At 43.3% G+C, this 21,361-nt stretch overlaps 1 protein-coding gene across 1 annotated transcript in view; it reads right to left on the reverse strand.

Moving 5' to 3' along the window:
- Positions 1 to 21,095, reverse strand: part of ZBTB10 (zinc finger and BTB domain containing 10) — a 39,302-nt gene extending 18,207 nt beyond the window's left edge. The window contains exons 1-2 of the mRNA XM_055129114.1: positions 20,134 to 21,095; positions 8,985 to 9,873 (exon numbers count right to left, since the gene is read on the reverse strand). Of these exons, the coding sequence (XP_054985089.1) occupies positions 8,985 to 9,873; positions 20,134 to 21,084 (1,840 nt within the window). The 5' untranslated portion in view covers positions 21,085 to 21,095. The remainder of the gene's footprint in view (positions 1 to 8,984; positions 9,874 to 20,133) is intronic.
- Between the last annotated feature and the right edge of the window lie 266 nt (positions 21,096 to 21,361).

A 21,361-nucleotide genomic window follows, 5' to 3' on the forward strand; every position in this document is an offset into this window, starting at 1 on the left:
AATATTTACCCACTTCACAAAGTTGCTTTGATGTGACAATAGTAAATGAAGATAAGAGTAAATTATAAAGTGCAATCTATATCATGGTGTTCTAAAGTGAGGCTAATCTTCATGCTTATGACTACAGATTTCTCTTGGGAAACAATGAACTAGCAAATCATCTTATGTTGTAGCTCCGTCTTGTTAAGGCCACAGAAGAACATGTTGGTGGTGACTGCCTGACCATTTGCTTTTGGCACCCAAATTCCAAATGAGGCAGGTGCAGATTAATCCAGACTTTCTTGCAGGTTAATTTAGTTCAGATAAAACAGATATTCTTGATTGAAATATTATAAAGGACATCAGAAATTTAGGTCTTAGAAATCCACTTGTACAAAAACTTATATAAAAAACTTTTACACAACAAAAACTCAGTTAAAACTCACTGAGATGTAGTCAACCTTCCTTTTCATATGAATATACAACCATCATTAGAGTTCCTCTCCGTGTTCTAGAAATGATGTAACAACTTTTCTGAAGAGCAAAGCTCTAAGTAAGAATGTATGCCTACTCTGTTCACCAAGACTGTGTCACAAATAAATGTCAGTGGTTAAGTGTCCATGCTCTGCAGGTTCTCAGACTGAGGACTGATGCTGGCAAACGGTGCCCCCAGACATCACGGAGAGCAGCCCAGGATGGCCCGAGGTATGTGGGGAGTGGCCCTAGGAGCCGCCGTGTACCACCAGGGTGGCACTGCGGTACCTGAGCAGCCATTAAACTGGTAGCAGAGCCAATGCACCACTTGGGTGCACACCCCACATCTCTGCAAAACTCCCATTTTTCAGTAAGGAGTTGTAACCGCAGTTTAAGAAACCAGGGTTGGTAACGACAACTTACTACCCTTAGAAAGCTTAAGACGTAAAAATGACTGCTCGGTAAGTCCATATAACTTTTGTCTGCTCCACAGATTCTATTTCCTTAGATTTTCTAATTTGTAACTAGTAATTAACTAGCACAGTTATCTCTCAGGTAGGACAAGGAAGGAAAGACATAGTAGTTAGAGATGGTCAAAGAGAAAAAAAAATGCAGAGTATTTCTACCACCATGTAACTGCCTACTATGATTCTTCTGAAATCTAAGATTCTAATGCAGGAGACTATCATACAACTTATGACTAACAGTAGCTTAAAAAAAAAAAACCAATTGTCAAGCTTTAAACTATTTGCTCTTAAAGAAAAGTAACATTTATTGTGCCAGAGAGGTAGTATAGTGGCTAAGGTGCTTGCCTTTGCATGCCGTTGCTACAGGTTTAATTCCAAACAGCCCATATGGCCCCCCGAGCGCCTCGCCAGGAGTAAGCCCTGAGTAATGGCAGGTAAGGCTCAACACCCCCCACCCCAACAAAATAACTGGAATCTGAGAATGAAAACCAATCCAGAGTCCATAATTCTGCTTTAACTGCCACACTCTGGGTATAAAAGTGAACACTCCAAAGTTTTTAGAGGTAGTAACTGCAATAATCTATGGCAAAGTTTAGGGCATTCCATACCTCAGTTTCTATCAGCATCCACACTCCAGTATCTCTAATCTCTGTAAAAAAGCTTTGAAGTCAATGTTTAAAAATCATAGTTTTGCTAAGTTCTAGGTTTCACTGCCAAAAATGATCACGAGTACACTCAGGGGCTGGAGCGATAGCACAGCGGGTAGGGCGTTTGCCTTGCACTCGGCTGACCTGGGTTCGAATCCCAGCATCCCATATGGTCCCCTGAGCACCATCAGGAGTAATTCCTGACTGCAGAGCCAGGAGTAACCCCTGTGCATCACCGGGTGTGGGCCCTCCTCCCCAAAAAAGAATACACTCAAAGGCTGGAGTGATAGCACAGCCGGTAGGGCTTGCACACCTTGTATCGGCTGACCTGGGTTCGATTCCCAGCCTCCCATATGGTCCCCCAGCACCGCCAGGAGGAATTCTTGAGTGCACGAGTCAGGAGTAACCCCTGTGCATCTCTGGGTGTGACCCAAAAAGAAAAAAAAAGAATGCACTCAAGCCAAGTTAAAGTGGCAGAAATGGTTGGAGTTCAAGATGGAAACATCTGAAATATGGTGGTGGGAAGGTGTAATGGTGGTGGGACTGATGTTTGAGTATTAAATGTAATCAAATATTGTGAACTACTTTATAAAAAAATTTTTTAAGTGGCAGAAATGAGCTTAAAAAACAAAAAATAAAACCAAAAAAAGCCCAAGTCTTTTTTTCAAAAGACAAAGTTCTATGAATATCGAAATTCATTTTAAATAAATTATACAGTAAATTTATATGGGATGATCAAAATAAAATCGTGAATTAGAATGGGTCATTTTAAAAACTGAAAATGTTTAAAATTTGTATCACCTAGAGAGCACGTCAGAGTTTGTGATATTTGAAGTAATGCCAAGCGTTACCTTATCACCAAAAAATTAGGCAGAAGTGCTGGCTTGTAACTCACTTCACCTATATCAATGCTATTGAGTTTAAGCATACTAAAAATAAAATCCAAAACACTCAAATTATATGCCCTTTAACCAAAATGCAATTATACCCAAATTGAAAATACAGTATTTAAATAGGATTTCAACTCTCCAATAAGGATCAATGCATTTATCAATGTTAAGGGACTGTTTACCCATCAGAACAGATGAGAGAAATGAGACTGGGTTTAAACAATTTCTATCCTTAATCAAGCAAATACCCTGGGGTTCATGGGTCTATAGACAGCAGAGTGGGCAGGGCATGTGCCTTGCACATGGCCAACCTGGGTTCAACAATACCCAGCGTGCTGCTCTATGGCCACCTGAGCACTGCCAGGAGTGATCCCTGAGTGCAGAGACAGAGACCCAAACAGAACCAGGTGTGGTCAAAAACAAAAATGAACTAACTAAAAGGAGTAACTACCCTGGGGCTCAGGCCCAGCAACGGACCCAGAGAAGAGCTGGGAGCCATCTCCTCTGCATCAAGCAGGGAGCAGCCCCTCGGCACGGCCCAGTGTGACCCCACTCCCCCAACCAGGAAAGTCACACGCTCGCATGAGTATCTGTATGCCACATTCTCTACAGACTTGTCGTCAGCTTGGACTGGAGCGGTGTGCAGCGGTAGGGTGCCTGCCCCGCACACATCCAGCCCAGGCCCAGCCCCCAGCAGGTCCACTCGCCTTCAGGAGAGCCAGCTGAGAGCAGAGTGCCCCGTGACATACAAGCCACGTTCCAGGAGGCCACAGATAAAAACTGGGATCCATCTCTAGCTTCTGACAGAAAAGCAAAATGTGAATGCAGTGTAAGTAACTAGGCATTTGGCAGGCGGGTGTTAGTCCTGGTTTTGTAAAAGGCTTTTTTCCTCTTTTCCCCAACAGAAGCACACCGAATGCCTGGACCACCATGGAATGCTGGGGACCAAACTCAAGTCTCGGAACACAACAGGCTGGTGCTCAAGGACTTGACCTATTCTCCCTGGATCCAACAATTAAGTATCAGTTCTTATTTTATGCGGAGAATTCAATTCTAACCTTAAGAGTTTTATCTTTGTTTTAAAATCCATTGTTTTGGCTATGAATCAGCTGTATTACTTATGCATTGTCCCTTATATTTTTTTTCCTAGAATTTTGTCTTCTTGAGTGTTTTTGGCTTTTTTTTTGGCCACACCCAAGCCATTCAGGGTTTATGCCTGGCTCTGTGCACAGGGCTCAGATGGAGTGTCAGAGATTGAACCCGAGCCAGTTACATACATGGCAAGCACCTTACCCACTGTACTATCTCACTGGCCCTCATTAACAAGTTTTAATTATCCCACGATCTCCAATAATTAGCAAAGATGCTTCTAGGCTTACCTCCATTTTCAAGTAATATCAAAAATATTTTAAAATATCCCATTAGTCAAACAAATAGCAGATGTTAACATAAAACATTTTACTATGTAAATAAAATCCTGGTGTTAGTACGTTTACCTTCTTTCTTACCGCAGTATCTTGTATTTTAAGAGGGCATCTACACACTAGTTTCAACATTAACATGTTGATGTGTAAATATAAAAATGCTAATACATTAAAGCAAGTCAGTTTCTACAAACATGTCAAGCATTGTTTTGTAGACTAAAATAATTCATGACCACTTTTTAGATGGACGGAGCGATAGCACAGTGGGTATCATGCAGCCGACCGGGGTTCGATTCCTCCGTCCCTCTCGGAAAGCCCAGCAAGCTACCGAGTATCCCACCCCGATGGCAGAGCCTGGCAAGTTACCCTCAGCGTACTCATTATGCCAAAATTAGTAACGTTTCACAATGGAGACATTACTGGTGCCCGCTCAAGCAAACTGATGAACAACAGGACCACAGTGCTACAGTGTTACTTTTCAGATATTTAAGTACGAAACATTTTGTAGCTGAAAACATTTGGAATAGGAAGTAGCTAGCAGTAAAGTACTTGCCTTGCATGTGTAAGGTCCTGAGTTCAATCTCTAACCCAGCAAAAGATCAAAAACAAAAGATTATTCTATTTAAAATACAAATTATTTATCAATAAAAAGCAGAATAAAGTACAATCCTAGAAAGGGGCTCATATCAACATTTTTTGATAAAAGAAACTCATTTTTCAAAATAAAGTTACTAATTTACTAACTCGAAGGTTTTAACATGAGAGGCTTAAATATGAAACCAGTCTGTATTTTTACTAGCTTAATGACCTTGGAAGTGGCCTTGACCTTGATAAACATAATCTACTCTATTCTGTATCTATCAGAACTTGCGTAAAGAGTAGTTCTCACATTGTGTACCAAATTTTTGGATGAAACTATGTGAGGTTTTTCAAAAGATGACAGAAGGATTTGAAACTATACCACTTAGAAAAGGGGAAATTTTTGAATATTTGAATGGATGTCAAATTAGACAAGGAGTGGCATAATTATGAGGCTTAGGGCAATCAAATTTTGGCTGAATATAATAAACTTTATTCAAATATTGCTTATCCCCCACTGGGACAGCTTAAATAGTCTTAGCATTCAAACAAAAAGTCAAAGCCAAGGTCATCAAACCATATGGGTAGTATTTAGGAGAAAATACAATGCAATGGTTATTTAATGACAAAGTAACTTCAGTGTTTTCCCAACACAAGGGGTGGGGGGGACTAAGATAATTGTGATAGCTGTGCTTTTATACCTATCACTTAATTTTCAACTATTCTTATAAAAACCATGAAGACCAGAAAAAGGAGAGTAGAACTCTATTTAATCCTGACCTAATTTGAGTACTACTATTGCTCACTATTGTTGCAACACTGGAATTTCAACCTTGATTTACAGTACAATCATTTAGTGTGTATAAATTCTAAAATTCAGGTTACATTCCAAATCAATTAAGTCTGACTCTGAAGGAGAGCCCCATGCCCTCGAGTTTTGAAGTTACCAGGTGATGCAAACATGCAGCCATAATCAAGACCCACTTGGTGGCCAAGAATTTGGTCCACGTGGCTGCAAAGACAGTGCTGTGAGTTTGGGGGGTGGGGTGGGGCACATACACAGAGGGAAGAGAACTGCCCCAGGTGTGGGATGACTACCTTAGTGTAGAGCACCGGTTGAGAGAAAAATAAAATTTTAAAGTAGTAACAAGATCCACAAGCGTTGACAATACAGCTTACTGGGACACATCTATGTTCATTTATATGTAACATATAAATGAACAGTTTTCATGAAATAAAGGGCACTTAGTTCATTGACCTTAGGCCAGGAAGGTGTGTTAGCCTGCAGGGCTGGGTGCAGTGTTGCATACTGGAGGTCCTGGTTCATTTCTGGCACTGCACAGTCACAAGAGCACCAAGCCAGAAGCCAAAGTGCCCCCCTCTCAGACTAAGCCAGGAGCAGCATGGAAGCAAAAAGTAATTGGTCTTCTGAGGCCAGCAAAATAAAAAATACTGCTGGCTCTCTACAAAGAAAATTTGCCAGGGAATGGGGAGATAGCTTGAAGGGCTGGAGGACGATCTTTAGGGGCAATTTCTAGGTTGGCTGTCACCACGTGGTCCCCTGAGCACCAATCTCTGTCATAAGCAATCCCTGAAGACTTAGGAGGGAGTTAGCCCAGAGTCCGAGAACCAGACCACAATGAGCTGAAGAAACCCCCAAGGAGCAGCCATGTCCTGGTGATAGTTATTCATTTTCCTATGGGCAGGGAAGGGGGATTTGGGTGACACGGGCAGCGCTCTGTGCCAAGGGGTCGGTCACTCCTGGCGGTGCTAAAGGGGCAATATAAGAACTAGGATGAGGAAGAACCATATGGAGGCAATGACCACCCCCCAACTCCCTTACAATCTCTCTGGCTAGTAATGGTCTTTAAAACGCATTTTCTAACCTGAAGTTGGATACAGAGCAAAGGAGCAGAGCGTATTGGCTGGAACATAGCACACTGTTGATATAATCACCAATACACAGAGTCTGTGACTTAAGCCAAGATTCATCAGATACCAATGATAGAGTTCTCTTTTATAATGTACGTGGTACAGTTAATGTATTTCAGCTACTAGGATTAGTTCATGATAGACCTAGTCTACCAATAAGCACTCCTATTATAATCACTAGTATTATTTTTGAAAATGAATCATAAAAACTGCATCATAGATCCTAACCACTTTCTTTGAATCACCCCAATTATGTGTCATTTTTAAGAATGGTGTTAGTGGGGCCAGAGCAATAGTATAGTGGGTAGGGTGCTTGTCTTGCACACAGCTGACCTGGGTTCAAGTCCCAGCACCCCATAGAGTCCCCTTTCCCTGCCAGGAGTGATCTCTGACCCCTAAGCTCAGAGCCAAGAGTAAGTCCTGAGCACAGCCAGGTGAGGCCCCCAAACAAAACCAAAACAATCTGGTGTTGGCTATTTAGTTTTGCCAACTACTACACCCAAATCTAAACATTTCCTAGACTATGTGTATATGTACCTGAAAAAACACCACTCCACAGGGTTCCCAACATACTACTAGATGACTAATTCATGCAGCAGAAGACATTGTAGCTCTATGTTGTCAGAATTGCTTTCAGGTCCTCTGAATCAAAAAGTCAGTCAAAATACAGAGCTACTAAAAGACTTCTACCAACGTTACTTTCAGGGGTTGAAAAGCTTAGCATGAAGGAAAATAAATAGTAAACAATATTCACTGCATATGCAAGCAGATTTTCACTTTTTTGAAGGCAGGGGCCCTTTGTGACACTTGGTTGTGTTGGGGAGTGTATATGTGGTGGGAGTCTTAGTTCCTACACTCTCTCTCCTGGTCCTTAAGTAAAATTCCTAGAAATGAAACTAAACTTAAATCCCACCAATGAAACTCAATTCAAATAAACACATCTGACAGAATTATGGCGTCGTTTTGCCCTCTGGGAACCCAAATGGATCCTATTCAACAAATCCTATTTAATATCCCTAACACCATCATGTATCTCAAACCCCCAAATCCATGACCATGTTCTGATGCAAAACAAATAAAATTCGTTTATGGGGGCCAGCAAGATAGTACAGCAGATAGGGTGCTTGCCTTTCAAGTGACTGACCCATATTCACTCCCGGGCACCAAGTATAGAACACTAAGCATGGTCAGCAGTGATGCCCGAGCACAGAGCCAGGAGTAAGCCCTGAGCACGCCTGGTGCCACAACCAATGAATTAAAAATAAAACATGGGGGAGAGGACGTTGCTCAGTGGACAGCACTTGCCTAGTGTGTTAAGTCTGGTTCCACCCCCAGCCCAAGATGGGCACAATCATGCCTGGCATTGCAGAGACAGGTCAAAGGGCTGGAGCACACGTTTGGCATACTGAAGGCTGGGATCTGATTCCCTACACCGTAGGGCCTGCTTCCCTATCAGAAGTGACCCTGAGCACAAGGCAGGAACAGGAGAACAATAGCTGTTGTGTGCACCACCCCCCGAACACTTCCCCCAATAGTAGTAAACACTGCTCTGGAATCCTCAAGGAAAATCTCACTTAGCAGAGGGTGCTTCTTCAAAAAATTTAATCAGGCAAAAGCTAAAATATAAGCAAAGTTTCAAATACACTCAAACTCTTTATATAGTTCTACCTCGTTTTAAAAAACCGACATTCCAAATGCGATATACTGGGGCTGGAGCGATAGCACAGCGGGTTAGGCGTTTGCATTGCAAGTGGGCGATCTGGTTTCGATTCCCAGCATCCCATATCCCACATCCCTGAGCAATGCCAGGAGTAATTCCTGAGTGCAGAGCGAGGAGTAACCCCTGTGCATCGCCAGGTGTGTCCCAAAAAGCAAAAAAAAAAAAAAAAAAAACCCAATAAAACCAAATGCGATATACTATGATTCCGGTATACATCCTGAGAGAGAGGCGAGACACAAATCAGCTGCGGGGTTCGTGTATAAACACGGAAATAGCCTAGCTTCTATTAGATTTACGGCAGGAGTAACTGGACAAATTAGAATATCCCATTATCACATGCAAATTCCATAAGGCACAACATGCTTAGTGCTCGAGCGGCAGTGAAGCTAGGGCTCACGCTTCCCGCGCAGGAGGCTGGGTTAGCTCCTGGCACTAGCGCATGCTCCAGGCCCACCCCACCCACACCGTTAAATGTTTAAATTATAAAAAACAAAACCTTGAGTGTAAAATTAACTGCATCTCAAAAGTTGTAAAGGGAGGAATGGATTCTGTGTTACAGCATATTCTAATACCACGTAAGCAGACAGAAATGATCAGGTCAGTCCAGTAACCCGACAGGGAATCCACCCGCCAAGGAAGAACCTCGGGAAGGCCTGATGAACACCATCCTCCAGAGACCCACCTACACAGTCTAGTGAATGAACAAAGATATGCCAAAATCTGCTTATTCAAATTGCTTCCCTCTATTAATTACTCAAAATTTAATACGCTTAATTTTATAATGAAATACTCTAATATACTTCACGTCGATGTTCCATTAGAAATAGACTGGAAACCCAGAAATCTTTACATATATATAGATATAGATTTACCTGGTTCTTCCTTGATGAATGATAAATCTTCTTCTGGATAGGCAACAGGTGGCTGCATCATTGAGCAATCTTCTAAATTTGTTTCATTATTAGGTGGTATATTATAAACAAATCTCTTCGCGGTTTGGTTTTTCCTCCTCGTTTTGCCAGTTTCTTGAATTCCCTGGGAGCCCATATTATTCCAAACAAAAACTTTCGTTTGACTTTCAGGTTCATTTTCAGCCAATTCAGAAGAACCATCCTGGACCCAATTACTGTCATTCATTTGGTAGTTTTCTATTTGGCCCTCGTCGACATTACAACCATCATTTTCAATTTTTATATTACTTGCCAAATTGGTAAGATTTCTTGTCGCCCAAAAAGTGGCAATTTTTTGATCCCGTGACGAAGACAGACCATCTCTATTAACTGGCTTTCTATTATTATAGTCCACAACTACAGACTCCGGAGCTTCCGATTTAATGCTTATATTTAAGGCATCTTTAATGAAATTTCGGCAAGTTTGAACAACTTCACTCATTTGAAGGTAGCTGGCCACTGTCATCACTTCAATGGCATTTTGGCTTGTGAGCACCAGGTTACCAGAATATAAGAAGTCCAAGATGACTGAGAAACCTTGCACTGCAGCAATGTCTAAATGGGTAGTATTGTTTTGGTTAGGGCTTTCTTTGTTTGAAAAGCAATATAAAGTCTTAAAGAAACGGCTGCCTGCAACCAGGATGTTCTTATGAGCTTTAAAGACTTTTCCGCTCACCACAATGCTGACATCACAAAGAATACCTTTCTTTCTCTGTTCATTTAGTTGTCGAAGAAGTTGATAGCAATAAGAGTTCTCATTTGGCCTACTATTAAAGTCACAGTACCCTTCTTCTGATGGTATTTCTGACTCCTGTAATTGGATAGAAAACATTAATATTAAATTTCATTTACTTTTTAAAGCCCCCAAGCCAAGGAAACAAGCATCAACACAACACCAACACAACCTTTCAAAAGCACTGGCCAAATAGACTAATATGTTAGCAATCAGTATGTATTTTGCCACTAAGTATTCACTAACACAGACTTTAAGATGGAAATCTATGACTAACTTTACAGCTTGGTGCAAACCACTGCTTTAAGAAAAATCATACAGGGCCGGAGCGACAGTACAGTGGGTAGGGCATTTACCTTGCACACAGCTGATCCGGGTTCAATCCCCGGAATCCCATATGGTCCCCCAAGCACCGCCAGGAGGAATTCCCGAGTACAGAGCCAGGAGTAACCCCTTAGCATTGCTGGGTGCGACCCAAAAAGCAAAAAAAAAAAAAAAAAAAAAAAAAATCAAAAAATCAAAAAATCACACACATCTGAAAAGGAACAGCAGGATTTTTTAAAGACCATCAGTTAAGCCCATGGATTAATGTATCACTTAGAATAAAAGGCCATTTTCTTATGAAAAGTACTTTCACTTACACTGATCTGTTTGTGTTACTACTATGAAAAAGCAGCAGTGCCCTTTTTGATCTTTAAAAATATTCAAGCTAAACACCATTTTTTAAAAAGGTAAGGTCGTGGAACACTTAATCAAAATAGCTTAAGGTCAATGGAATTCAATCAAACTAGAGATGAACTTAAGGCACCCCCTGAGGTAGGGGCCAGAGAGAAAGCAAAGTGGGTGGAGTACACCCTCCGCATGCGCAGGCCGGGCTCAGTCCTCAACACAGTGCGGCCAACCGGTCATCCCTGAGCACCACCACTGGGGTCCACACACCCGCTCACAAATAACTCCCACCTGCACCCCCCCCCAAAAAAAAACCCCTAATAGGAAAAAGAGCTTCAGCTTTATCTAATTATTTAACGTTTCAGCCTTCAAAATACCCTATTCTCAAGGCCAGAGGTAAAGTTCAGGTAAAGACTGATCCCTGGCACCACATGAGGTCTGCCAGCCCCTGCCAGGAGTGATGCCTGAGCACGGAGCCTAAGGAAGACCAGCACAGTCGGGCGTGGCCCAGCCCTGCCCCGCCCAAAGCCAATACTCTATCTCTGTAACGAGTAGCTGTACAGTTTAGAATTCCCCTGCTCAAATCATTAACAATTATAATTTTTCCTTTTACCTTATATTCATTACAGCTATTTTCCATCAATTAAAACTTTATATAAAAACTGATATAATAGCAAGAATAAAGAAGTATATAAAAATTGAGTGATATAACAGCAAGAATAAAGGAGTATTATTGAGATTTTGGAGAGCTATGTTCCTTTTAACTGTCGTGGGGAAGTCACAAATCTCCAAGACTTACTAAATAATAAAACTAAAAAATGCTTGTAACTTGATTTCCTCATATAGTGACTTGGTCAGTAAGCTTCCCAATAACAATAAAAATACATCCTCAATATTCTGAATAGTGCCTGGAAAATAATTAATTTCTCAATATCTGCATCAGTATTTTTCCTCAACAGAAAAAAAGACAGTCCTTTCCAGTATATATATAAAAAAAAGACTGAAAATATTGACTGCAGTTGTTAATTAGTTTATACTTTCTTATATACACAATAGATCTGATTATATGAGTAGAAGAAATACAGGAAGATACAAATGACTGTAAACAGAAAACTGATATTCTTGAAGAGGGATAGAAAAAAAAATGTAAAGTAGACAACACAGCTGTTAGAACTACAAGAGAATCCTCAAGGAACAATATCCCAAATACTGATAGGATTGCTAACAACGTTAAAACTTCATTTAACCACTTAACGGGTATGGCTTGCTACAAAAATTTTAAATTACTGGCTATAGTTGAGTACTGGTCTTGGAAAGGCAAGAAGAAATTAACCTCAATTAACTGAAACCAAGACTTAAGAGCTTTTGTAACACTTTCCAGAAGTCACCTGAAAAAATAGAAGTATTAAAATTCCAGGGCACTTTATTATTTTCCAAAGAAAATGAATATAGATACCCTAGCTACAAACCTGGAATATATGATGACCATAGAATGAAGCACAGGAATTAGAAAAATTTCTTTTAATTTTTAACTGCCCCCTCAGCAGCCTCCCTTATCACCCCAGTGCCTCAAGAGCACAGCGGCCTTGTAACATCCCCCTCCCTCACATTCTATCATACCAAAGGGCCCCGATCTAATTAACTGTTTTTCCTCTTAAGAAAAACAACGAATTCTCAGAGAAAAAAATGTCAATAGTTAAGACTAAAGTGCATTCAAAAGTCTCAACATTTTCGTATTTGTCAGGGAAAGTAACCGAGATTGGAAAAAATAATTTATTTAATGTAAGATATTAACATAAATAAACCAGGATGTTGTAAAATTTTGAGCCATCTACAGCAAAGAGGACAGAAATGCTTAGGATTTGTGTAAATAATGTACTAAGTCAATACTAAAATGCCTCTATTAAACCACATATAGCTACAGTTCATTTTCTATAAAAGCATCACATGATTTACTTCATCATCCTTTTATGAGAAAGTTTTTGAATTTATTAAGCTATGCTCTCCTCTCTACAAGAAATTACAATCTGTCTTTGGTGTAGGCATGAAATTTAACAGAATTCACCGAGTATGTCCTATTTGTTTTCAAAATTGTTTATCTGGTTGAAAAGTTCCAATGGATAACAGTATGAATACTTGGAAGAAGCTTAAATACAAACCAGAATCTGGCAACTCCTCCTGAGGTTATACACCTCATGGAAGCATGGAATTAGTATTGACAAATCAACAACCATGGCAAGTAGTTCAAAACACATTTTGAAAAGATAGCTATTGTAATGTAATCATTTCAGGCTACAATCTGAATTTTCTGGGGGGGAGGGACTTTCTGAAAATTCTCTGCAGTTATCAGACCAAATGTTCTAAGTTTTAAAAGGCAGAAACAGGGGCTGGAGCAATAGCACAGCGGGTAGGGCGTTTGCCTTGCACACGGCCGACCCGGGTTCTAATCCCAGCACCCCATATGGTCCCTGAGCACCGCCAGGGGTAATTCCTGAGTGAAGAGCCAGGAATAACCCCTGTGCATCGTCGGGTGTGACCCAAAAAAACCAAAAATAAATAAATAAATCAATAAAAAATAAAAGGCAGAAACATTCAATAAAATATTTGCCCTTCCTTTATTGACACAAAACTATATGAACTATCCAACCAGTCAGTTCTCTAATTGCTATTATATAAGACCATTTATGTTCTGCTCTCAGAAGCAACACCAACAATTTCTTTTTCACTACTGATTGGAGTATTACACATTGTTGCCAGCTATTAAAATATGCCCTTCACAATGAAGAGTTTCTAAGTATGTAAGAACGCACTCTTCAAGTAGAGCATCAATTGAGGATTTGAGTAAAACAGGTAAATAAGGACACAGCACTAAAACTCATAATGGGGGAAAAGAGAGAGAGAGGGAGGGGGGAGAGAGAGAGAGAGAGAGAGAGAGAGAGAGAGAGAGAGAGAGAGAGAGAGAGAAGTGGCTGCCACAGAGGTGAGAGGGGGCAGTAACAGGAGGAAAACTAGGGGCCATGGAGCTGGGAAATGTGCACTAGTGGAGGGATGGGTGTTGGAACACTGTTTGAAACTAATCACACAGCTTTGTAAGGGTCTATTCCACAGTGATTCAATAATAAAACCTTAAAAAATAAAGTTCTCATTATTTGCTGAGCTAACAAAATGGTGAAATTATCAGTACTGAAGACAAATCTGAGTAGGTCCTTAAGTACTAGTGCTCTATCTCTGGTTCTTTTAACATTTCTTGTCTATCTGTATATTGGTAAGGTATCACTGGTAAGTAAAACTTTTAATGAGAAGGCTTACACATTTCTATAACTGGTCCTGGAAAAATTTTTTCCTATTCCCTTTCCTAAAAAGGAAGAAGTGACTTAACACAGATTACTCCAAATTGGCTAACCAAGATCTTGAGATGTATCTTAAAACAATAAAAACAAAAAGACAAGAGACTAAAGTATCTATGTGTACATATATAATATGCAAGTATGTATACACACACACACACAAAGTGTTTTCACGTATTTGAGAAGATGCCAGTAAGCAAATAATTTTACATTAGGAAGACATCCAGGAGTTAGATCAAAATTGAGATTATATAAAGGTTATTCATTCAATTCAAATGCCCCTATTATTATCTTCTAATTTATTTCCAGGGAAAGTTTAAAAATCCCTATTTATTTTATTTACAGAGTTTGAAAGGGTTCCTAAAAGCTTGAAAAATCCTGCCTTTATTTATGTAATAAGCATTAGATGAATCTCTAACCAGGTTCTACATTTGGGACATAAAATAAATTCTGTTCTCAACTTGCTGTTATTAATGGGGGAGACCTAAGTACTAAAGGATGAAGGAGTGTGCCCACAGAGTGTTTAAAAAGAGAGCAGAAAGGATGTATGGATCTAATCCAGTTCTTTGGAGGCAGAGGCATAAAATGTTTGTCGAAGACTGAGCAGAATCTTAAAGCTACAAAGTTGGTGAGGTTGATAAGGTGGGTAAGATTAAGCAATTTAACCCAACAGCATAGCAAGAGGGGGTAAAGAATCAAGAAGGAAGACAGCTTCCAGGAATCTTAAATGCACATGCACCCACGTGAACATTTCTGAAGTTGAGTATCTATATTTCACCAAATTATCAAGAAATCTGAATCCCCACAAGATTAAGAATCACTCCTCTACGGTGCCTTGCAGCTTTAGAAGAGTGATCTGAAAGGATTAGCAGACACAGGAGATGGCTGGGGCAGTTCCTAGCAGGATTCAGTATCAGGACAATGACTGCAGATACTGTGACCAGTTAGGAAGCAACTGTGAATAATGCAACACACTTGCAAAACACAAGGACCTTAGTGGGGAATGGGCATTATTGGGGAGAGGCCTGGCAAGACAGACCATGAAAAAATATTTAGAAAGGAAAATGAAAAGAATGAGTGGTCATCTTAATGGGAACCTGGGTTAAGAAAAGAGTTGGGGCTGGAGCGATAGGACAGTGGGTAGGGCGTTTGCCTTGCACACCGCCGACCCGGGTTCGACTCCCAGCATCCCATATGGTCCCCTGAGCACCGCCAGTGGTAATTTCTGAGTAAAGAGCCAGGAGTGACCTCTGAGCATCGCTGGGTGTGACCCAAAAAGAAAAAAAAAAAAAGACAATAGTGTCTGAAACGGTGTTTTCTAGCTGAGAGAGTTAGATAATGCCATGAACTAATTAGTGCTCCCAAGACTGCCACTTCGTCTCCCTACTATTCCGATGAGGAGTGCCAGAGGACACTTCAGTTGCAACAAACAGAAGCCATCTGTGGCCAATTTGTAAATTACCAAGAATAAATAAATGCTGTGAGCTAAATATACTCCCCCCCTTCCTCAGTTTTTACTCTTCTTTTGATATTGGATTAGCAGAAGCCGTTTATCTAACAAAAACATCAAAAGTGTAAATGGAAAGCAATAAACAAAAATCTCTACGATGTTTGTTAAAATGATCCGCTGGAACAGTATGGGGGCAGGTGTGGCAGAGTCAGACAGAGCGTAGCCAGCTGTGCACTATCTCTCAAGTCCTTGGAGTTGAGAGCACTGTCACTGTCATCGATTTGTTTGATCGGGCACCAGTAACGTCTCTCATTGTGAGACTTATTGTTACTGGTTTTTGGCATATCGAATACACCATGGGTAGCTTGCCAGGCTCTGCCGTGCGTGCACAATACTCTCGGTAGCTTGCTGGGCTCTCTGAGAGGGGAGGAGGAATCGAACACTGGTTGGCAGCGTGAAAGGCAAACACCCTACCACTGTGCTATCGCTCCAGCCCAGTTGAGAGCAGAACCACATCAATTTCTACTTCCAAATCCAGTTTTGGGGGAAAAAAATCTTAATTTCTAGAATGGCCACCACAGGGCCATGGCCAATGTTATGGTAGACAGATGACCGCTGATTCTATTGACAGATTCTGACAGTGGGCAGAGAGAGAGAGAAAGCCAGGAAGGTCTCCTGTATGTTTTCTGATAATTTCTGATCTCCTTGAATGATGACATCTTTCTTCTGCAGTGTAAGTACTGTTCACAGGTGTTCTAATTTGGGGCTGGGAAGGGAGGGGAGTGATTTCCTTGATTATGACACCTGGGCAACACTAACACTACTGATGTCTTACTCTTTTCAGTTCTCAAGCCCCATACACAGTACAGACTACAGGGATACCTTGAAAAAGCAAGCAACGTGTGTGTGTGCATGTGTGTGACATGCTAGTGAAGGGTGTGTGCTGGAATATATGCATTAAACCCCATTAACAGTCTTCTAAGTCAGTTCCTAAAATTTAAAAGTAGCATGAAAAGGGAACATTAAACTTATCTTCATAATAATTTTTCTTTGCTAAAAAATGCTAAATAGCCTGCCTGTTATTAACAGAAAAAAAATCAACCATTTTAACACAAGATTTGTGTGTCACATTAACACAACCATTGCCTCGGAGTTCCCTAGTGAAGCCTGATTTTACATTCGCCTCAGCAGGATGCCTGAGGCTATCTCCACTTAGCAGACACACAACATACTAGTTTTGATTTTGTTCATATTACTGCAGTATGCCTGGAATGCCCCCTTTTTCAGAGTTTTACACCTATTCTTTTGACAAAAATAAGTTCAACAGCCAATTCTACAGTTTCTCCCCCTTAAGAAGTGCTTCCTGAGGGCTGGAGAGCAAGCTCAGCAGACTGGGTGCAAGCTTTTTGCATGCGAGAGGCCGGGGTTTGCTCCCCCATACGGCAAGATTTCCTTAGCACGGGGGCAGAACACCCTCCCCAAAAAAATCTAAGCTGGGAGTAGCCCTTGAGCAATGGGTGTACGCCCCCAAAAAGGTTACTAGTTTTCACTGTAATCTCAGAATACTTCTAATTTACTTATCATTCTGTATTAGTCTCGCCTTAGACTCTAAGTTCCTGGAGGGCAGAAAAATGTTTTGGGCTTATTTCCAGTGCCCTACATCAACCTAATTGAAGTGTTCTGAGAAAGAAAAAGAATCCAATCCTCATTCATAGACTCACATTTAATATCTATTTCTCCTCAGTAAAAACTTTTTTCAGACTTTCTTCCCAAATTGTTAAGAACAAATGCATTAACCTTTGAGTCTTTTGGCAAATGCTACTAAATCTATTTGACCTTCGCTTTAGCTGTTCAACTCATATATTACAATCAGTAATTTTAGTTACATCACTGTTTTGTTTTTGGTATTTACTTTCTAGAAAAGAAGGCAGAATTATTTTAGGCTATGCAAATTTCACAATTAATAATAGAACAGTGATCTGAATCAAAATAAAGTGGTAATGATTACAGAGTAATTTTGAAGTTTTTGGGTCAAATGGACAAATCCTAAACGAACTTGAAATCTGAACTGACTGGACAAAGACAACTGTTACTAAAGATCTGTGCTGTCCTCTACATCTTTACAAATACTGAGTTGTAAAATAAAAGGTTCGGAGATTTAGAAGCTCACTTGCAGTCTTTCGCATGAGCAACCAACCGAAGAAAAATGACAAACATTGAAAGATAATGATGAAGAAGTCCCAGAACTCTATATTCAACACAGGAGAAACTTAATGTGAAATAATCCATGAAACTGAGAAAACCAGCATGACGAATCTCAGTGTTTAAAGAAAACCTGGAGGTAAGTAAAGAAGAACCACTTCGTCTCTAGAATCGACAGGCTCTGGTTCCCTCAGTAAAGTCCTTCTAAAATGACAGACTAGAATCACTGAGACATAACACGCAGGCACACCCCCTACCCAACTCCACGTCGTTACAGCTATGTGATTAAAATAAGTAATGATTGATAATGGTTATCATTTAATGAGAGATTACAAGCTGGCAAATATGCTTCGCATATATTTAGAAACTAAAAGTAGGCTCGTTTACTTGCCAAGAAAGCAGAGGATTCGTACTGCCCTCAAGTCTGACTGCTCTCAGGCTGTATTATACTGCCTCCTACCGGAAACCCACCGCTACAGGGCAGTGGGGGGGGAGGGGGAAGTGACCTGAGCCAGTAGGAAGCCAGTTCTTGAACCCACGGTTTCATTAACAAGACAAAGAGATAACTGAGGGTACCTGTGGTCCACAGCAAGCGATCCCTAACCCAGGTTAGTTAGAATGAAAATAGAAAAATGATTAGGAACAACTCAAACAAAACATCGAAAGCTAATCAAGAGAACTAATACACAGCCTTAGACAAAGACTTACTAAACTGTTTCGTGCTCAGAAAAAGTCCAGAGAAAGGGTTCAGGGTGCAGTTTACCTTAAAAAGGGGAGGGGGGTGGGTGTTTTCAAGGAGTCAAGGGCAAAAGGAGGGTTAATTTAGAGATCAAAGTTTGAATGGTTCTACCTAGAAATAAATTCCCTCATCCAGCTAGGTGCCTGAGGAAGTTAATTGGATAACCTTATGTAGATTTACATGGTTATCCAATTAACTTCCTCAGATTTCAGGTTCACTAAGCAGCTAGTTATAATTCGCATCCCCAGAATTGCCTACTGAGATTATGTTGAGTAAAACAGCCCCACACTACAGAAAAAAAAAAAAAAACTCCCAAGTTTTTCTCTTATGATTTTTAGCTAGCTTTTTATTATTTAACACATCCTCTTCTTAAAGAGAATAACTATCCTCAAGAATACATTATCTAACCCTCAAAAAACCTGGGACTACTGTCTGTAAAATGGGAACAAAATAATTTGTAGTCAGGGAAGACTAGGAAATGTCAGTCCTAAAACTTCACTGCCCACACCCACAAGGCTAGTATCTGCAGAAAACTGAGATGGGAACCCAGATTTAAGATTTACTCCAAACCCTTTCTTTTCCCATTACAACATTCATTATAGGCCCTCGTCTCAGTGCTCAGCAAGGACTCTTTAAGATGTAGGACAATTTACTTACCCTTCCTGGACTTTCTATCTTTAAGTGAGTGACCTTCCTCCTAGAGCACAGGCAACCAAAATCTGTGCAAAAACTATTGCCACTGTCCAGAAACAACCCTTCCTTTAAAGTTAAAGCCTTAACTTATGAGAAATTACCGAACAGTACACCTAATTAACTGGTATTTGTAATCTTAATTGCAAAAATAAGTCTCTGATTTCCGAAAATCAATATTAGCTACCAATTAAAAATAGTAAATTCCACCCACCCTCACAGGCTGTCTGAACGTTTTAAAAGGTCTCATCAAGATCTGTTTGATGAAAACAGTTAAGCCTCTTGAGAATAAGAAATTAAAACAAGAAGCACATAGAGCACTGCTGGTTTTCTAAGGACTCATGAATTTCCAAGAGTTTGGAAAACACTTCCAATATGCAAAATTTACAGGAAACTCCACGAAGAAGCCTTTTGGAAAGGGAGAATCATTTTTTTCTTTAAATCTCAGCAGAGAAATCTGGGTGGGAGGAAGTTAAAAAAAAAAAAACTTGCAATAATTTACCAAGCGCGTGTCTCTCTAGTAAAGCAAGTTCTGAAAAAAAAGTTCAACAAAGATGTAGTGACACGACAAGAAAAAGTGCTTCACCGAACAGCTTCCCCTACACTAACACATAGCAACCCAACTTCGCAGGATCCTAAATCTCATCACATATAAAAGCATTTTTCGGTTGGCCGTTTCCCTAAATGGGGGGTGGCATCAAAGGTCCGGGCAATTGTTGCACTCGTGCTTCAAAGAGTTGCCAGATTTCTACTTTGCACCAAGCACGCTGAAAACCCTGGGAGCAGCCGGCGGCCGCCTTCGCCTAAACTCACAGCTAATAAATTTCTGACCACAAAGTCAACCTTTTCGGATTAAACCCTTCAATCCCGGCTTCATTAAACTTTCTTCTGGTGGTAGCAGGAGGCCAGAAGCCCGCGACGTTACGGGAAACACACACATACACACACGGAAGGGGCGTCACGACCGCAAAACGGTCGCCCCATCCTCCCCCCTGCCCCCCACCTTTCCCCCCCACCCAAGCTCTAACTTCGGGGAAACTTGTTCCCAGGCTCCGACTCCCCCCCACCCCGGCACTCCGCCCCGCCCCCCGCTCCCCCACTAACTGGCCCCGGGACCTTCCCGAGACCAAGCGGCCCCCGCCCCCCGCCCCGCAGCCCCCCGGCGGCGCGCCCGCGCCCACGCGCCCCGCGAGGGGCTCGGGCCTGGGGGGGGGTTGGGGGGGTCCGGGAGTCGGCGGTACCTGGGCGTTGGCTTCGTGGAGTTTGTGTTCGGTGGAGACGTGGTGCCTCAGCAGCAGGGTCTTCTTGAAGTTGCGGGTGCCGCGCGACAGCTCGTCGTGGCCGCCGCCCGGAGGGAGGTCCCCGCCGCCGCCCCCGCCGCCGCCGTCCTCGGGGGGCCGGTGGCACCAGCCGCAGAACATCAGGCCCGTGTCGGGGGAGTAGCGCAGCCAGGGGAAGTCCTTGAGCCAGGCGCTCTGGAAGGAGCACTGGAGCTTCTGCAGCAGCGACTTGGGCCGCGCGAGCGGGAGGTGCGGGACGCCGTCGCCGTCGCCCGCGCCGCTGCCCTCCGCGTCGTCCCCGCCATCGGCGCCCGAGCGCCGGCCGCTGCCGCAGCTGCCGCCTTCCGCCCCGCTGCCGTCGCCCAGGCTCGCCCCCTCCTCGTCGTCCTCGGTGCTGTCGCTCAGGGACGCGCCGTCCGGCAGCAGCTCCTTGGCCTCCAGCGCGTCCAGCTCCAGCTCGGCGGCCGGCCCGCGCCCATTGAAGTGCCGCGGGGGCCACGCCGCGCTCTCGGGGCGCCCGGCGCCGCCGCCGTGGTGGCCGAGCCCCCCGCCGCCGCGGAAGGCCAGAGTCCGACGGTTCCTCTCGGCTAGCGGGGGGCCCCCCGCGCCGCCCACGCCGCCGCCGCCCAGCGAGGTGGGGCCGGCCGCGTCCGGGGGCAGCGGCGACTCGGGGCGCTCGGCGGCGGCGGCGGCGGCGGCCTCCGGGTCGTGGGGCTCCAGGCCCTCGGGTTCCGCTTCCTCGTCGGCCCCCCGCCCATTGAGCTGCGGGGGCGCCGGCGGTCGCGGCTGCGGCCAAGCCGCGGCCTCGCCGCCCGCGTTATTGTTCGTGGAGCCGCCGCCGCCGCCGCCGGCGGGGACCAACCCGCCTCCTCGGAACGCCAGCGTCCTGCGGTTCATTTCACTGAACGACATGGCGCGCGCGCGCGCCGCCGCCGCCGCCCGGTGCCCCCGGCTCGTGCCCGGCCGCGTCCCGCGCGCTCCCCCGCCCCCGCCCGCGGCGCTCGGCTCTCGCGGGGCTCGGCCTCGCCCTCCCGCCGCCGCCGCCGCCGCCGCCGCCGCCGCTCTGCTCACGCGTCCGCCGAAGCCGCCGCCGCCGCCGCCGCCGGCCGCCTCCCGGTCCTGCGCCCCACGGGCGTCCCGCGCGGAGCGGGGGGCGGGCGGCGGCGCGGCGAGGCGCGAGCCCGGGAGC

This window comes from Sorex araneus, chromosome 2, assembly GCF_027595985.1.
Source record: "Sorex araneus isolate mSorAra2 chromosome 2, mSorAra2.pri, whole genome shotgun sequence".
Taxonomy (NCBI): domain Eukaryota; kingdom Metazoa; phylum Chordata; class Mammalia; order Eulipotyphla; family Soricidae; genus Sorex; species Sorex araneus.